Here is a 16755-nt window from a genome sequence, read left to right as displayed (position 1 = left end):
TCTAAAGTCATAGAAAAACTCTGGGCCAGGTGCAGTGGTGCATGCTTATAATCCCAGCACTTTGGAAGGCAGAGGCAGGCAGATCATTTGAGGCCAAGAGTTTGAGACCAGCCTTGACAACATGGCAAAACCCCATCTCTACAAAAAATTTTTAAAAATTAGCTGGGCCTGGTGGTGGGCACCTGTAATCCCAGCTACTTGGGAGGCTGAGGCAGGAAAATCACTTGAACCTGGGAGGTGGAGGTTGCAGTGAGCTGAATTTGCACCACTGCACTCCAGCATAGGAGACAGCAAGGTTCTGTATAAAAATAATACATAAGTAAAGAAAAAACTCTGAAAGTCTGGAAGAAAATAGCAAAATATTAATAATGGTTATTTTCTAGGGCAAGGGCCAGCAAACGATTTTGGGGAACAGGCCAGATAATAATACTTTAGGCTTTGTGGGGCATCAGTCTCCAAGGCAACCAGTCAGTTCTGCCATTGCAGCGCGACAGCAGCCACGGGCAGTCCACAGCAGACAAGCCCAGCTATGTTCCACTACAACTGTGTGGGCGCTGAAACTGCACCATTGTTTAAACTTCATATGTTACAAAACATTCTGTTTTGATTTCTTTTCAGCCATCTCAACATGAGCTGACATGTTTAGTTCATGGCTTTATGGCTTTACAAAATTAGGTGGCAGACAACTTGGCCCCAACCCCTGCTGTAGAGGATAAAATAGGAAGAGTAAAAAGGGAAACTTTCCACCAAGGAAGTGATGGGATTATATGTGAATGTTACTTTCTTCTTGTGTGTTCTTCTCCTTTTCAAATAAAAATAAAATCTGAAATAAACCTAAAAGTGAGACCACCAAATCCCACCCTTAGTACTAACATAAACATCAATGAAGTGCAGTCCTTGGGCTCACCTTTGCCTTGGACCTCACGGTGATCAGGGAGCTCCCAAACCTTGAGCTGGCCTGTAAAACATGCCGTCTGTTAATGGGCTTTGGAGAACACAGTGTAATACTTTATCCATTTAAAATAAGCCAAGGAGCATTGTTTTGGTAATTTTTCTTTCTTCATTCTTTCAAGGGATACTTACTTCAGGAGAAATCAATACATATTGGGCCTGAAGAAAAAAATTGAGGAGAGAGACAATGTTATTACTGTTTGTGTGGCTTTTTAAAATCAATTTTAATTATACCTTTATACCCTCATTTCTACATTTTTTTTTTTTTTTGAGAAGGAGACTTGCTCTGTCACCCAGGCTGGAGTGCAGTGGTGTGATCTCAGCTCACTGCAACTTCTGCCTCCCAGGTTCAAGCAAGTCTCCCGCCTCAGCCTCACGAGTTGATGGAATTACAGGCGCCCACCACACCCGGCTAATTTTTTTGTATTTTTAGTAGAGAGGGGGTTTCGCCATGTTGGCCAGGCTGGTCTCGAACTCCTCACCTCAGGTGATCCGCCCACCTCGGCCTCCCGAAGTGCTGGGATTACAGGCATGAGCCACCACACCCAGCCTCATTTCTACATTTCTTGATTAGCCTTACAAATGTGCATGCCCTTTGACCCCAGAAATTCTACTTATAGAAATACAGGTCAGAAAAATAACCAGATGTACAAAAACGTTTATGTGACTATTTACCATATTATTTAAAACAATGAAAATTGGAAATGGCATAATTGACTAACAATAGTTACTTAAATAATGGGTAAATAAAACTATGGTTTATCTGTAGATAAAATACTCATCAGCCGGTAAATATCATATTATATAAGAATATCAGAATAGCATAAGAAAATGTTCTCGGTATATTGTTAGATAGAAAGAAAAATCAAGTTATGGCCCGGCACAGTGGCTTATACCTATAATCCCAGCACTTTGGGAGACCGAGGCAGGCGGATCACTGGAGGTCAGGGGTTGGCCAACGTAGTGAAACCCCGTCTCTACTAAAAATACAAAAATTAGCTGGGTATGGTGGTGTGCACCTGTAGTCCCAGCTACTTAGGAAGCTGAGGCAGAAGAATCGCTTGAACCTGGGAGGCGGAGGTTGTACTGAGCCGAGATCATGCCACTGCACTCCAGCCTGAATAACAGAGTGAGACTTCGTTTAAAAAAAAAAATAAGTTACAAAATTATGCACAAATTATGCACAATAGGATCACAATTGTTAGCCAAAATATGCACACACACACAGTGTAATACTTAAGGGTAGGCTTTAGAATCAGATCTTGGTTCAAATCCCTGTTGTGCCATGTCCTTCCTGGCAGTGTAACCTTGAATAAACTTCCTCTCTGATCTTTAATTTTTTTATTTTAAGACAGGGTCTTGGGCGGATCACAAGGTCAGGAGATCGAGACCATCCTGGCTAACACAGTGAAACCCCATCTCTACTAAAAATACAAAAAAATTAGCCAGGTGTGGTGGCGGGTGCCTGTAGTCCCAGCTACTTGGGAGGCTGAGGCAGGAGAATGGCGTGATCCGAGATTGCGCCACTGCACTCCAGCCTGGGCGACAGAGTGAGACTCCATCTCAAAAACAAAAATAAAAAGAAAAGACAGGGTCTCCCTATGTTGCCCAAGCTGGTCCTGAACTCCTGGGCTCAAGGGATCCTCCTGCCTCAGCCTCCCAAAGTGCTGGGATTACAGGTGTAAGCCACCACACTCAGCTGAGATCTTTAATTTTTTAAATCTGTAAATGGGCATAATATTAATTTCATTTTTTTTTTTGAGACAGAGTCTTGCTCTGTTGCCCAGGTTGGAGTGCAGTGGCGCGATCTCGACTCACTGCAAGCTCCGCCTCCCGGGTTCATGCCATTCTCCTGCCTCAGCCTCCCAAGTAGCTGAGACTACAGGCGCCCGCCACCAAGCCCTGCTAATTTTTTGTATTTTTAGTAGAGACAGGGTTTCACCGTGTTAGCTAGGATGGTCTCAATCTCCTGACCTCGTGATCTGCCCGCCTCAGCCTCCCAAAGTGCTGGGATTACAGGCGTGAGCCACCGGGCCTGGCCAATTTCATAGCTTTTATGGGGATTAAATGATACATAGTTCTTAGCATATGCATACTAAATGCACAATAAATGGTAGTAATTAAATTCATAGGAAAAATAGCAGCAGGATCCGCTCTAAAGGTAAATAGGTATTAGCTCTGCAGAGTGGAATTTTAGGTAGATAATTTTTAATTCTCTTTGTACATTTTTGTATTTTCTAAAATTTTCATAGTAAACTTTCACTAATTTTGCAATTTAAAAAATAATTTTAAATTTTTTAAAATAGGTGGGGTACAGTGGCTCATGCCTGTAATCCCAGCACTTTGGGCTGTAATCCCAGCCTGGCCAACATGGTGAAACCCTGTCTCTACTAAAAATACAAAAAATTAGCCGGGCATAGTGGCGCATGCCTGTAGTCCCAGCTATTCGGGAGGCTGAAGCAGGAAAACGGCTTGAACCTGGGAGGAGGAGGTTGCAGTGAGCCGAGACCGTGCCACTGCACTCCAGCCTGGGCAACAGAGCCAGACTCTGTCTCAAAAAAAAAAAGAAAAGTTAAATAATGGCCAAATGTTTTAGGCCCAGGAAATGTAACTTAAAGATACTCACCCAAAAAAGGGATAAAGAACGAAATGAAACAAAAAGCAACAGAGAGGACGTTTTAATGAAACTCCAGTGGCTGGCCGGGCATGGTGGCTCATGCCTGTAATCCCAGCACTTTGGGAGGCCTGGTGGAAGGACTGCTTGAGCCCAAGAGTTCAATACCAGCCTGGGCAACATAGTGAGGCCCCATCTCTACAAAAAATAAAAAGATTAGCCAGGTGTGGTGGCACATGCCTGTAGTCCTAGCTACTCGGGAGGCTGAGACAAGAGAATCACCTGAGCCCAGGAGTTTGATGCTGCAGTGGGCCATGATCATACCACTGCACTCCAGCCTGGGCAATGGAACAGGAACCCGTCTCTATTTTAAAAAGAGAAACTCCAATGGCCATGGCCTGTTTTCTTTCTTCTGTGCTGTGGGTGCCTAACCAAGCAGTGGCAGGCTGTGTGACCAGGGACCTACATAACACCAAGTCCAGTGGGACTTTAGCTCTGGGCACAAATGTTGCAGAACTGTAAGAACAGCAGGCAGCTGCGGCCCACAAAACATGGGCAGATGATGGTGTCCTGACCCCAGGATGTATGAATTCAGGTAAGCATTTTATTGTGGATAACAAGGAATCAGCAATTAGTGATCCTTTCCCAATAAGGTACAGAATTTTGTAGAACACTTTACCTTTTCTTCTGGACATGGAGTTATCCATGATTTGCATTTGCCAGTCATGTCACCAAAGGTGGTCTCTTTGCCATTATATACATAAACTCGGCCATCTTCTCCCCCAATCAGTCCAGAGGTTACATCTGCTATCCTCAGGGGGGCTGCCATGATGATTTCATCTGAAAACAATAAAAACCGACAGAAGGAAGTATTTGACTCCTCACTGTCATCTTTTCCTTCTTCCACTACTGGATCCTAACCCAACCTCCTGCAAATATCAGTGTCTCCTTTAGTCTGCCGTGATTTCATCCTGGCAAAGGCAAAGGCTTTTGTTTCCTACTTCATTCTACAACAGCAATTACTACAGGTGATTCTCGTATTACCACCTTCAAGAAGTGCAACTCCCTCTCTGGTCTTGCCTGATTCAAGATCTGTCTAAAGGTCCTTGGGCCACTGGGCTGTCAATTATAAGGGCAGAGCCCAGATAATCCAATTAGGGGACCCACCCACTGGGCAAAGGGACTCAATTCTTGTCAAAGGGTCCTGTTCCTTTCTTACCTAAGCCATCATCATCCAGGTCACTCAAATGCAGAACGCCACCAAATCGGGAGAAGCGGCGATCTCCGCTGAAGGTGCTGAGCAGCAGAGGCTGCACGTCAGATGTGAGCGCGTACATCCGAGTGGCTCCGCCTTGGTGCAGGGTCACGGTCAGGAATGCCATCTTAGACACGTCATCTGAAATGAACCACAGTTCCTGCTGGCCTCACAAAAATGAAGGCATTACAGAACACGGAATAGCATCCCATCCTCAAGTGACACTGATCACTCGGGATCCTACAGGATGGTTGGTTTCGATGCTGGTCATCTCCAGCAGTCAGGAGGTACAACCAGCTTGGGCACTAAGGCACAAACACCAGACAGCTTCAGTGATTTCCCTTCAGGCAGGTATTCTTTTTTCCAGTCTTATCCCCATAATACAGTCTCCACACAACCACCTTTTTATTTTCTCATATCACAAACTGCCTAGGTCACCCCCATGACTGACACATCCAAATGCAAGTGGACTCTAGATGGAGTCCAAACTCTTCACAAGGCCTTACAGAATCTGACTCCCACTTGGGGATCTAGCGCCATTAACCCTTTCACCCACACTTCACCATAATGTACCTAAACCACAGCCCAATCTATGTCTTAAATTTGGGCTTTTGGACATGATGTGCTCTCTGCCTGGAATAGAGGCATATGCTCCTCGTGCTCCCCTGTCCACATCCCTCTACTGGCTACTCCTGCTCACCCTGCAGAATTTGGCTCAGGTGTCCCCTCCTCTGGGAAGCCTTTCCTAATCTCCCTGGTCTACAGCAGAGGCCACTTCCATGTGCTCCCATACATAATAACACTGAGTCCAGTGGGACTTTAGCTCTGGGCACAACTACAACAAGTGCAGACAGCTGGGGCCCACAAAACATGGGCAAGCGATTATGTACTGACCCCAGGACCTCTGAGTTCAGGTAAGCATTTTACAGTGGACATGAGCTGTGCCCAGTGCCTTCTGAATACCCATGGCAGGGCAGCATCGCTCTGCATTCACTTCTGTGTCTCCTGCATCAGGCGTCTATTCCACAAGCAATGGGGTCACGTCTCTGTCTCTCTATCCACTGTACCTAGCATGGTGCTTGGTTCTGTACAAGTATTTAATAAAGTGTTTTTTGAATTAATGAATTTTGAACAAACTCAAAGCTAGTTGTTGGAATTTCGCTGTAAACTTTATTATTTGGAACACAGCTTTGACTTCAGAAATATAAACGGCACCTGTGGGTTGGTTGGTGGGGCTGGTGGCCCTCTGAGAAGTTTGCCGTACACTGGCAAAGTGTCAGTGCGTGGATACAATCTTACGTCAGCGTCCACTGAGTTTTGTGTGTAAAACTGAGCTGACTAATTTGACCTGTTTTTTCGGACAAACTTATGCCTTGTTTAAGGGAAACTGTCCACTAGAAGCCACTGAGGGCCCAAAGTAGAGTCAGCAACAATAGTCAGATATAACAGCTAGAAAAGAGTAGGAATAAGAAACAGTATTTTAAAAGCTCAGCAATCTGGAGTTTTCTGATACAGGGTAAACAGCCTGACCTAACACAATGTCTCCTAAGAGAACAATGTGCCAGTACAATAGTTAATATTCAGAGCGAAAGCCCAAAATATCAAGAAAAGTGGAAATGAGAGAAAATCCTTTTTTTTTTTTTTAAATTGAGATGGAGTCTCGCTCTGTCGCCCAGGCTGGAGTGCAGTGGCACGATCTTGGCTCACTGCAACCTCCGCCTCTGGGGTTCCAGCAATTCTCCTGCCTCAGCCTCCCAAGTAGCTGGGACTACAGGCGTGTGCCACCACGCCCGGCTAATTTTTTGTATTTTTAGTAGAGACGGGGTTTCACTGTGTTAGCCAGGATGGTCTTGATCTCCTGACCTCATGATCCGCCTGCCTCAGTCTCCCAAAAGTGCTGGGATTACAGGTGCAAGCCATCACGCCCGGCTACATTCCCTTTCTTTTCGTGCCTCCTAAAGGAACCATGAGCTCCCTGGAGTGCCCAGAAATATGGTAACACTTCCAGCTCTCTGTCTACTCCCTGCTTCAGTCCTTCCATGGCAAGAGGGTACCTGAGGCTTCTCCCTCTGGCTCTGCCACCCACAGGATGAACACTAGCCCCACTGCATGTGGAAGAATCTCAGAGAAGTCACCCCAAGGTCTAGCTTTTGGAGCAAGAATTAGAAAGCCTGAATAGGGCTGCCCATTGAGACTGTGTTCTCTAATCCAACTATGTCAGCTCTTCAAAAGTACATATTTTGATATCCCTCTGAATGATTCATGAATCTATTTCAGAAATGATTTGAAATGCACAAGGATGAGGAAGAATTATAATTAATCAATACTCCCAAATCTCTAACATGCATCACAGTCTGTTAAAGAAGAGAAGTATATAATTTAAAATAATTTCATCGAAGTGTTTTTTTAGTTCTTCAGAATTAAAACAGAAGAATCTAGACACTTGGAAATTTCAGTCATTCAAAACACCTCATCTTCTCAATCATGCAAATTAAACAATGGATTATCATACACATTTAGACAAGGAGAAAAAACTCACGGTAATGTTGTAGGCATTTCTGTATTATTTCAGTACTGAAAATAATTTTGAAGAACTTTGGCTTTTAAAAGGGCTACATGCAGAGGCCTTTATGAATTCTCAAATTCAAGAATGCTACTATAACATAGAATTCCTTCTGTAATGCTTATACCTTCTAGTTAACATAGAATTCCTTCTGTAATGCTTAAACCCTCTAATTAAGTACCATTATCTTTTAGACCTCCACATTACCTTCATTTCTGCCACCAGCACTAGTCCCTAGCGTTGTGTTTGGGATGCGGGGGTGGTGGGTATTTTTTAAACACGCACACATGTTTTACTTCTCATGTGGAACTTTTCATCCAGTGGAGGGAGCAGAAAACAAAAGAGCTATTGTGAAACACAGGTGCATCGCACCAACTCTACTCTCTTGAAAACCACAGGAAAGAGGATATCGTCTTGTAATGTGGTTCATATTTGTGTCTCAGAAAAACTATAAACCTGCCAGGCATGGTGGCTCATGCCTATAATCCCAGCACTTTGGGAGGCTGAGGCAGGAGGATCACTTGAGCTCATGAGTTCAAGACCAGCCTGGGTAATGCAGTCAGACCCCATCACTACAAAAAGTAGGGTGTGGTGGCATGTGCCTGTAGTCTGAGCTACTCAAGAGGCTGAGGTGGGAGGATCGCTTGACCTCAGGAGTTCAAGGTTACAGTGAGCTGTGATCACACCATTGAACTCCAGCCTGGGCAATAGAGCAAGACCCTATGGCTTAAAAAGAAAAAGAAAAATTATCAATTATAAGTTACTTAATGTCACCAGCTTTCAGGATTACTGCAAAATAGTTAAAACTATGAAGATGTCAAGAAGTTCTTTTCTATTTAATCATTATCAAATGTGTGAAAAATACTCAAAAAAAAAATAAGAAGCATAATCCAGGTGTGGTGGCAAATGCCTGTGGTCCCAGCTACTTGTGAACCTGAGACTGGAGGATCACTTGAGCCCAGAAGTTCATAGCCAGCCTGGACAACATAGCAAGACTCCATCTATTAAAAAAAAGCATAAAGAAGAAAATGTATATGCTATATATATTTCTTTCTGGAAAGTGAGATAGGTAGGTAGGTAGGCAGACATTTATAAACACACATTTTAAACAAAACGGAGATTTTGTGGATTATAAAATTTTAAATCTGATTCTTTTCACACTTAGGCTATTTCTAGCTTTTTACTACTATAAATAACACAGCCATCCCTCAGTATCCACGAGGAATTGGTTCCAGGGCCTCTCACAGATACCAAAATCCACGGATGTTCAAGTCCCTGATATAAAATGGTGTAGTGACTGGGTGCAGTGGCTCATGCCTGTAATCCCAGCACTTTGGGAGGCCAAGGCAGGCGGATCACCTGAGATCAGGAGTTTGAGACCAGCCTGGCCAACATGGTGAAACCCCATCTGTACTAAAAATACAAAAAAAAATAGCTGGTCATGGTGGTGCGTGCCTATAGTCCCAGCTACTCAGGAGACTGAGGCAGGAGAACTGCTTGAACCTGGGAGGCAGAGGCTGCAGTGAGCTTGAGATCACACCACTACACTCCAGCCTGGGCAAGAGAGCTCTGTCTCAAAAAAAAAAAAAAAAAAAAAAAGTATATCAAAAATCTCAAATTTAGATTAATCTGTGCCTTACAGCTGTGATTCCCAAACTGCACACTGAAGTGCTTCAGTGAACTCGCAAAGATGCTGTAGATATTTTGACATTTCAAAGATAACAGTGACATCTGATGCCACATGAACTACTAGGTGGAGGCCGGTCACAGTTACGACATGAGAGCCCTGCATTCCTTTCAGTGATGCCACATCTTTGCAAAGCTGTGTATTCAGGGATGGTTGTGATAAAATGCAGGTACTATGCAAAAATTGCTGTGGATTAGGAAATGAGGGAAGTTGTGTCTAACCTGATTCCAAGACTTGAAAAGCTGTACAGTGCCGAGAGAAGCTAAGTGGTTAGGACATAAATGCAGGGCATGTGCCCATGTGGTCACACAGGCACTGCATTTCAAAAGGACCTATGCCTGTCTTCATGTTGTCCTGTCTCTGACTTGAAATTGTCAACAATGTTTTAACAAGGGACCCTGCATTTTTATTTGGAACTGGGCCCCACAAACTGTGTGGGTGAAATACAAGTAAAACACGAGTAAAAATGGGAAAATCTGAACAATGTGGGTGAAATATATCAATAACAATAACCTCATTGTGACATTAATTTATATTTATATATAATATATAGTTATATATACATTCATATATTATATATACATATAGACACATACATTATATATAATATATACATATTATATACATTTATATATTAGTATACTTTATATACCTGTTATAAATTAGCATATTATATACATACATAAAAGTTATAATTAAACTTATTTTCTATTTATTTATTTTTTTAAAAATGGGGTCTCACTCTGTTGCCCAGGCTACAGTGCAGTGGTACGATCATAGCTCACTGCAGCCTTGAACTCCTGGGCTCAAGTGATCTTCCCACCTCAGCCTCCTGAGTAGATGGAACTACATGTGCCCATCACCATGCCTAGCTTTTTTTTTTCTGTAGAGATGGGGTCTCCCTATATTGTCCAGGCTAGCCTCAAATTCTTGGGCTCAAGCAATCTTCCCACCTTAGTCTCCTGAGTAGCTAGGACCAGAGGTGCATGCCACCACATCCAGCTAATTTTTTTTTTTGAGATGGAGTCTCACTCTGTCACCCAGGCTGGAGTGCAGTGGTGCAATCTCAGCTCACTGCAAGCTCTGGCTCCGGGGTTCAAGCCATTCTCCTGCCTCAGCCTCCTAAGTAGCTGGGACTACAGGTACCCACCACCACGCCCAGCTAATTTTTTGTGTTTTTAGTAGAGATGGGGTTTCACCATGTTAGCCAGGATGGTCTCGATCACCTAACCTCATGATCCACCTGCCTCAGCCTCCCAAAGTGCTAGGATTACAGGCATAAGCTACCGTGCCTGGCCCAATTTTTAAAATTTTTTGTAGAGACAGGGTCTCACTGTGTTGCCCAGGCTGGTCTTGAACTCTTGGGCTCCAGTGATCCTCCTGCCTTAGCCTCCCAAAGTGCTGCGATTGCAGGCATGACCCACCATGCCTGACCTTCTATTTTATATTGTACTTTATCATAGGAAAAAAAATTATCAAGAGAGTAAGGGCACCAAAACCAAGAAAGTTTGAGAAACTCTAATTCACAACACTTGGGCAGAAAGAGTGGTGAAGAAAATAAAGTTAATAATGTGTGTTGCAAGAGCTTAGAAATCATTCCCTAGACTCTGAAAAGCAAAAAAGATTCTGTGGCTGACCGCTATGGTTACTACTTGAGACTGTCATTACAGCAATTGCTCCTGTTACTGCTTGAGACCGTCATTACAAGACTGAACGAAGGAGGATGAACATAGAAATGAAAACTTAAAGCAAAAGAAACTGTTTTAAAGGAAGGGGAACTGAGGAAGAAGAGAGCTCCCTGCTTCTAGTGAGCAAAGGCAGCTAGCTCCCGAGCTCCCACAGCCCTTCCCATTTATTGGTTAGCAAGAGCAGGGAGGAGGAGGTAACGATTGGTCAGCTGCTTAATTGATCACAGGTTCATATTATTATTAACAGGCTTCAGATGTGCCTAATCGCAAGAACCACTGCATTTGTGGCGTGACTGCCCTCAGCTTTCCTTCTGGGTGGCAGACGCAGTTTGTCAGTTTGCCAACATTCTGCATTTATGAGAAACAGTTTTGCTGCTTACTCAAATAGCCTCCAGTGGTATACTGAGTTATCATGACCCTCATTCTTTTGGCCTCCAACATGATTCCAAAGCCAAGTCAGCACTTTTTTTTTGTTATAATGCTGTGTCTTCAATTTAATGAAAAATTTAGCCATTCCTTTGCCTAATCCACTTTTTTTTTTTTTTTTTTTGAGACTGAGTCTCACTCTGTCACCCAGGCTGGAGTGCTGTGGCGTCATCTTGGCTCACTGCAACCTCTGCCTCCAGGGTTCAAGCAATTGTGGCTCAGGCTCCGGAGCAGCTGGGATTACGGGCGCATGCCACTATGCCTGGCTAATTTTTGTATTTTCAGTAGAGACGGGGTTTCACCATGTTGGCCAGGCTGGTCTCTAACTCCTGACCTCAACTGATCCACCCACCTCTGCCTCCCAAAGTGCTAGGATTACAGGCGTGAGCCACTGCACCCCGCCTGCCTGACCCACTTCTGCTTATTATTCAAATCTTTCCCATATTGCATGAAACAACAATCTTTCTGAAAAACAGTTTGATGATATATAACAAGAGCTTTTATAAAGATTAGAACCACTACTCCAGGAATTCCATCTCCAGGAATCTATCCAAAAAACGAATCAGAAAGCCAGTCAAAGATTAGGTACATGAGGGTTCAATAATTCCTTATTCACAATCGTGTAAAACTGGAAACAAGCCTACAATTCCAGCAACAGGATGATGCTAGTAAATGTTGGCATTAAAAAAATGCAATGCAGATATCAAAAATCATGTTTTAGAAGAATATTTACTATCATGAGAATGTGCTTAAGATATAAAATAAGTCAAAAAATTAGGCATGACAATATCATATATAGTATAAGCTTCAGTTTTTAAATATCTGGGTAAGGGGTGATTTTTTTTTTCTTCTACATATTTCCTTGTATTTTCACAAGTTTCCACAATAAGCATAATTCACCTTTATAATCTGGGAGGAAACAGTTCTTGTTGTTGTTTTTTTTTAAAGACTATCTTTCCCATAAAGTAAACAAAATAATGGTTTAGTAAAATATATCTTTAGGGCTGGGCGCAGTAGCTCATGCCTGTAATCCCAGCACTTTGGGAGACCGAGGTGGGAGGATTACTTGAGCCCAGGAGTTAGAGACCAGCCTGGCCAACATGTTGAGACCCTGTCTCTACAAAACATAAAAAATTAGATAATGTGGTGGCTGACTGCCTGTAGTCGCAGCTACTCAGGAGGCTGAGGTGCAAAGATCACTTTGCTCAGGAGGTCAAGGCTGCCATAAACCATCATCACACCGCTGCACTCCAGCCTGGGTGACACAGCAAGGCTGTCTCAAAAAAGAAAAATAAAAGATAGGTCCTCATAGTGGACCTATTCCTAGTGAACTGACTTATACAATTTTTCTCTAGCTCCAAGTTCCATGGGATAGGGGCTTTAAAAATACACTAAGTTACTTTCATATGTCATTTTCAACAAACCTTTGAAACGGAGATTTTATTTTATCTTATTTTATTTTTGAGATGAAGTCTTGCTCTGTTGCCCAGGCTGGAGTGCAGTGGTGTGATCTTGGCTTACTGCAACTTCTGCCTCCCAGATTCAAGCGATTCTCCTGCCTCAGCCTCTCAAGTAGCTGGGATTACAGGTGTGCACCACCACACCTGGCTAATGTTTGTATTTTTAGTAGAGGCAAAGTTTCACCATGTTGGCCAGGCTGGTCTCCAACTCCTGACCTCAAGTGATCCTCTCACCTTGGCCTCCCAAAGTGCTGGGATTACAGGTGTGAGCCACCGCACCCGGCCTGAAATAGATATTTATAATTTCAGTTTTGTAGATGGTGATACAAAAGTTCTGAGAGGTTAAGTAACTTCCCCAAAGTTACATAGAATGCTATTAATGAAAAAAGGAAATATTGAAACCTAGATCTGTTCAGCTCCAGATCTCATCACTTTCCTCCAATACGACGTGTACAAGGAGCCACATGACTGAAAGGAAGCAAAGTTTCACGGTGCGTGACCTACCATGCGTCGGGGCTCCAACCAGCAGCACTTGTGTCAGAGTCCCACTCATCAGTACATGGCCACTGGACAGGGAAGTACCCAGTTTCCCCATTGCCTGTGATATACAATAAATCAATATTGCATAGGTGAGAAAGCTTCCTTGGAGTGTCCATTCTCCCGTGGGGGGAGGGCTTGTCATACCTTGTCTCCAGAAATGGTAAACCAGCTTTGGCCGTTTGGTGGGAAGTAGCCATACACCCTCCCAAGGCTCTTTTTCTCATCTCGGATGTGTAACAAATGGCCCAGCCTAGAATGAAGCACACTGGGCTTAGCTGCCAGGGCACAAGACTGACAGCTGGTCAGGTACTCAGGTGCAAGGAAAGGAAATGCACCTCCCCCCATCCAGGCCTCCCAGCAGGCTGTCTCTGTGACCCTAGGCCTGGAAGTGTGGGGACTATTGGAGTTAATCGCAACATCCAGGCTCTCCAGGTGCCACACCCACCATCCTGCCTCCCAACTGAAAGGCCTCCCAGCAGGCTCTCTGGGATAGAGATACAGGGGTACCTACTATTATGGGCTCAGTGGTGGTCCCCCCATCCCTACACTGAAGTCCTAACCCCCAGCATCTTTGAATGTGACTATCTGAAGACAGTCTTTAGAGAGGTGATTAAGTTAAGATGAGGTCATTTGAGTGGATCCTGATCCAATACTACTGGTGTCTTTCAAAGAAGAGGAGAGGCAGGAGGATCACTTGAGGGCCAGTTTGAGACGAGCCTGGGCAACACTGCAAAAACCCATCCCTACAAACGTGTTTAAATTAAAAAATATATATATTAGCTAGGCATGGGCACACACGACTTGTAGTCCCAGCTATTCAGGAGGCTGAGGCAGGAGGATCCCTTGAGCCTATGAGTTCAAGGCTGCAGTGAGTTACCACTGCCCTCTGCTCTTTGCAACAGAGTGAACCCTCACCCCCTCCTCCCAAAAGAAAAAGCAGAAGTGAGGAATGGGGCACAGACACACACACAGGGAAGACAGCCATCTGCAAGCCAGGGAGAGAGGCCTCAGGAGAAACCAACCTTCTGACCTCAAACTTCATCTTGAACTTCTAGCTTCCAGAACTGTGAGAAAATAATACACTTGTCTATTGCATTTTTAAATTTCTAAGGAGGAGAATTTGCAACCTTGCCCAGAGCCTTGACTTTTCCTTCAAAAGTCAAGCATTTCCTAGCCCTTTTCCCTAAGCCTCACGCTCAGTGCACTCCACAGCAGCAGGTACCTGCCCCTATGTTCATGGTTCCCAGGCCCCAGCATCAGCCTCACCTGCTGGCATTCTTCCAGGTCGGGCTCCCAACCAACAGCAAGGTTCTGTTGTCCACAGTGACACCGTGAAGGGAATATCCAAACCAGGAGAAGTCTTCCTCGCCTCTCACCGTCCAGTTGGCTGCCTCCACGTTCAGTTTTTCTGAAGAAGACAACTCGTCCTTTTTACTAATACTTTAAGTGAGAGGACAACTGGGATGAAAAGAAAGGGTCCTTTTCGTAGCCTAATAGAAGTGGGTTCATTTTGCTGAGTTTTTGCCAGAGGTCTTATATGTCCCCATGCTGATCCCAGGACCCCAATGTCATTGAATCTCACAATTCATACGAGAAATACATTTCTAGAGCTCACTTCTGTGGAGCAGAGGATGCTATTTAAAAACGCTCTGGGCCAGGTGCGGTGGCTCACACCTGTAATCCCAGCACTTTGGGACGCCGACGTGGGTGGATCACCGGAAGTCAGGAGTTCAAGACCAGCCTGACCAATATGATGAAACCCTGTCTCTACTAAAAATACAAAAATTAGCCAGGCATGGTGGCATGCGCCTGTAGTCCCCACCTGTGGTCCCAGCTACTCAGGAGGCTGAGACAGAATTGCTTGAACCTGGGAGGTGGAGGTTGCAGTGAGCCAAGATTATGCTACTGCACTCCAGCCTGGGTGACACAGGGAGACTCTGCCTCAAAAACAACAACAACAACAACAACAACAGCAACAACAACAACGGCTATGGACAGTCGAGAGCACCACTGAGATGCCTTTCGTGCAAAGCCTCCTCAGTGTTTCTATTTTACATGGAGACACTATGGGAATAGTCTATTTGCCCTGTCTGGCTCTTTACCTAGAAATTGAGGGTCACCTTTTGTATTTTCAGTGAATCTATGCACATCACTTGCCAGAACATCTTTAAGAGTAAAGACTGTTAGAAAATGTTGGTGAAATGATATGGAATAAGGAAAAGGGACATAAACCCCTATGCAGGATAAGTTATCGTAGACACACAGAGCAGCCATGGCCTCCACCCATTCCCCCTCAGGCACTACCTTTGTCGCTCAGGCTGGGGCCAGAATAAAACGCAGCCACAATTCCCTTCTGCTTCCCTCCACCTGGTGCAAAAGGGGAGCCAATGACCAGATCGGGCTCACTGTCTCCATTCACATCTGCAGCCAAGAGACTCCAGCCCAAGTTACAGTAGATGTCCTTAAGAAGAAACCAGGAAAGCACATTTTACCCAGCCCTGGTGGCAGTTAGGATACAGCGAGTTCTAGGTTTCTGCACCTGGCTAAAGTGGTAAACATACCTGGCAAGAGATGGTGATGTTAGGGGAAGAAGACACTCTTCCTTGTTTGGAACCAAAGTAGACATACACGGCACCCTAGATAAGGACAAACAGCAGACAGACATGAGCCTCTGGTGGTGACCCAAGAACCTTAAATAACAGCAAGACAAAAAGGACTGACTCTGGGTCCAGGTAGGGTGGCTGATGCCTATAATCCTAGTGATTCGGGAGGCCCAAGTGGGAACATTGCTTGAGGCCAGGAGTTCAAGACCAGCCTGGACAACATAGTGAGATCCTGTGTCCACGAAAAAAATCTTTTTAATTAAAGTGAGACTTTGTCGAATTATCACCACTCCCAATGATTGGGAGCTTAATGACAGACAGAAATCCATCCTATGCATTGCTGCTGGGCTGAAAGGAATTTTTTTAAAGTCTGTCACTTCCATCAGACCATGAGTCCGCAATGCAGAAATGATGTCATTTATATCTTTGCCTCCTTGATGTTTTACTCAAGATCCTCCACACACAATTGTGCAGTGTGCTTGCAGAATGACTTACTCAACTCCTTGCCCACTTCAAGGATCAGCACAGTTTCAGGCTCTTCCATGAAGCCCCCGGGCCACAGCCTGTTGTACCCATGGCACATCTGAATGCCGACATACCACATCGGTACCACTCGTCTGCCTGAGGATACACGCTGTGCTATTTTATTCTGTTACCAATCAGTTCCTCTTATAACTTGCCTGTCTCCATCCCCATTCATTCTACAAGCACTTCTTTTCCATCATAAGCCAGGTACTAGGTACACAATGACAAATAAGACCAATCTCTTTCCTCCTGAAAGGCTGGCACGCAGGTCATTATGACACCTAGGGAAGAGGGGGATATAACAGGTACAAGCACAGGATGCTATGTGGGGACAAAGAAGTATCAGCCTCGCCCAGGAGTTACGTAATAGTTTCTGCAAGAAGTGACACATCACTCCTAAAGAAAGACAGGGGAGAAAAAGCTTTTCAAGCAGAGGAAACTGT

At 44.4% G+C, this 16755-nt stretch overlaps 1 protein-coding gene across 4 annotated transcripts in view; it reads right to left on the bottom strand.

Annotated features, from left to right (window-relative positions):
• The window catches only part of GPLD1 (glycosylphosphatidylinositol specific phospholipase D1), a 77994-nt gene that overhangs the window by 6603 nt on the left and 54636 nt on the right, over positions 1-16755 (bottom strand). For all 4 annotated transcript variants that reach the window (XM_063632711.1, XM_055262763.2, XM_063632710.1 and 1 more), the window contains 9 exons: positions 15746-15820; positions 15489-15645; positions 14451-14592; positions 13329-13434; positions 13149-13242; positions 4785-4961; positions 4245-4405; positions 1084-1110; positions 908-958 (listed from right to left, as the gene is read on the bottom strand). In XM_063632711.1, the coding sequence (XP_063488781.1) occupies positions 908-958; positions 1084-1110; positions 4245-4405; positions 4785-4961; positions 13149-13242; positions 13329-13434; positions 14451-14592; positions 15489-15645; positions 15746-15820 (990 nt within the window). The remainder of the gene's footprint in view (positions 1-907; positions 959-1083; positions 1111-4244; positions 4406-4784; positions 4962-13148; positions 13243-13328; positions 13435-14450; positions 14593-15488; positions 15646-15745; positions 15821-16755) is intronic.

This window comes from Symphalangus syndactylus, chromosome 23 (assembly GCF_028878055.3).
Source record: "Symphalangus syndactylus isolate Jambi chromosome 23, NHGRI_mSymSyn1-v2.1_pri, whole genome shotgun sequence".
Classification (NCBI taxonomy): domain Eukaryota; kingdom Metazoa; phylum Chordata; class Mammalia; order Primates; family Hylobatidae; genus Symphalangus; species Symphalangus syndactylus.
Note: the sequence above shows the minus strand (reverse complement) of the source record. Positions and strands in the feature narration are given on the sequence as shown.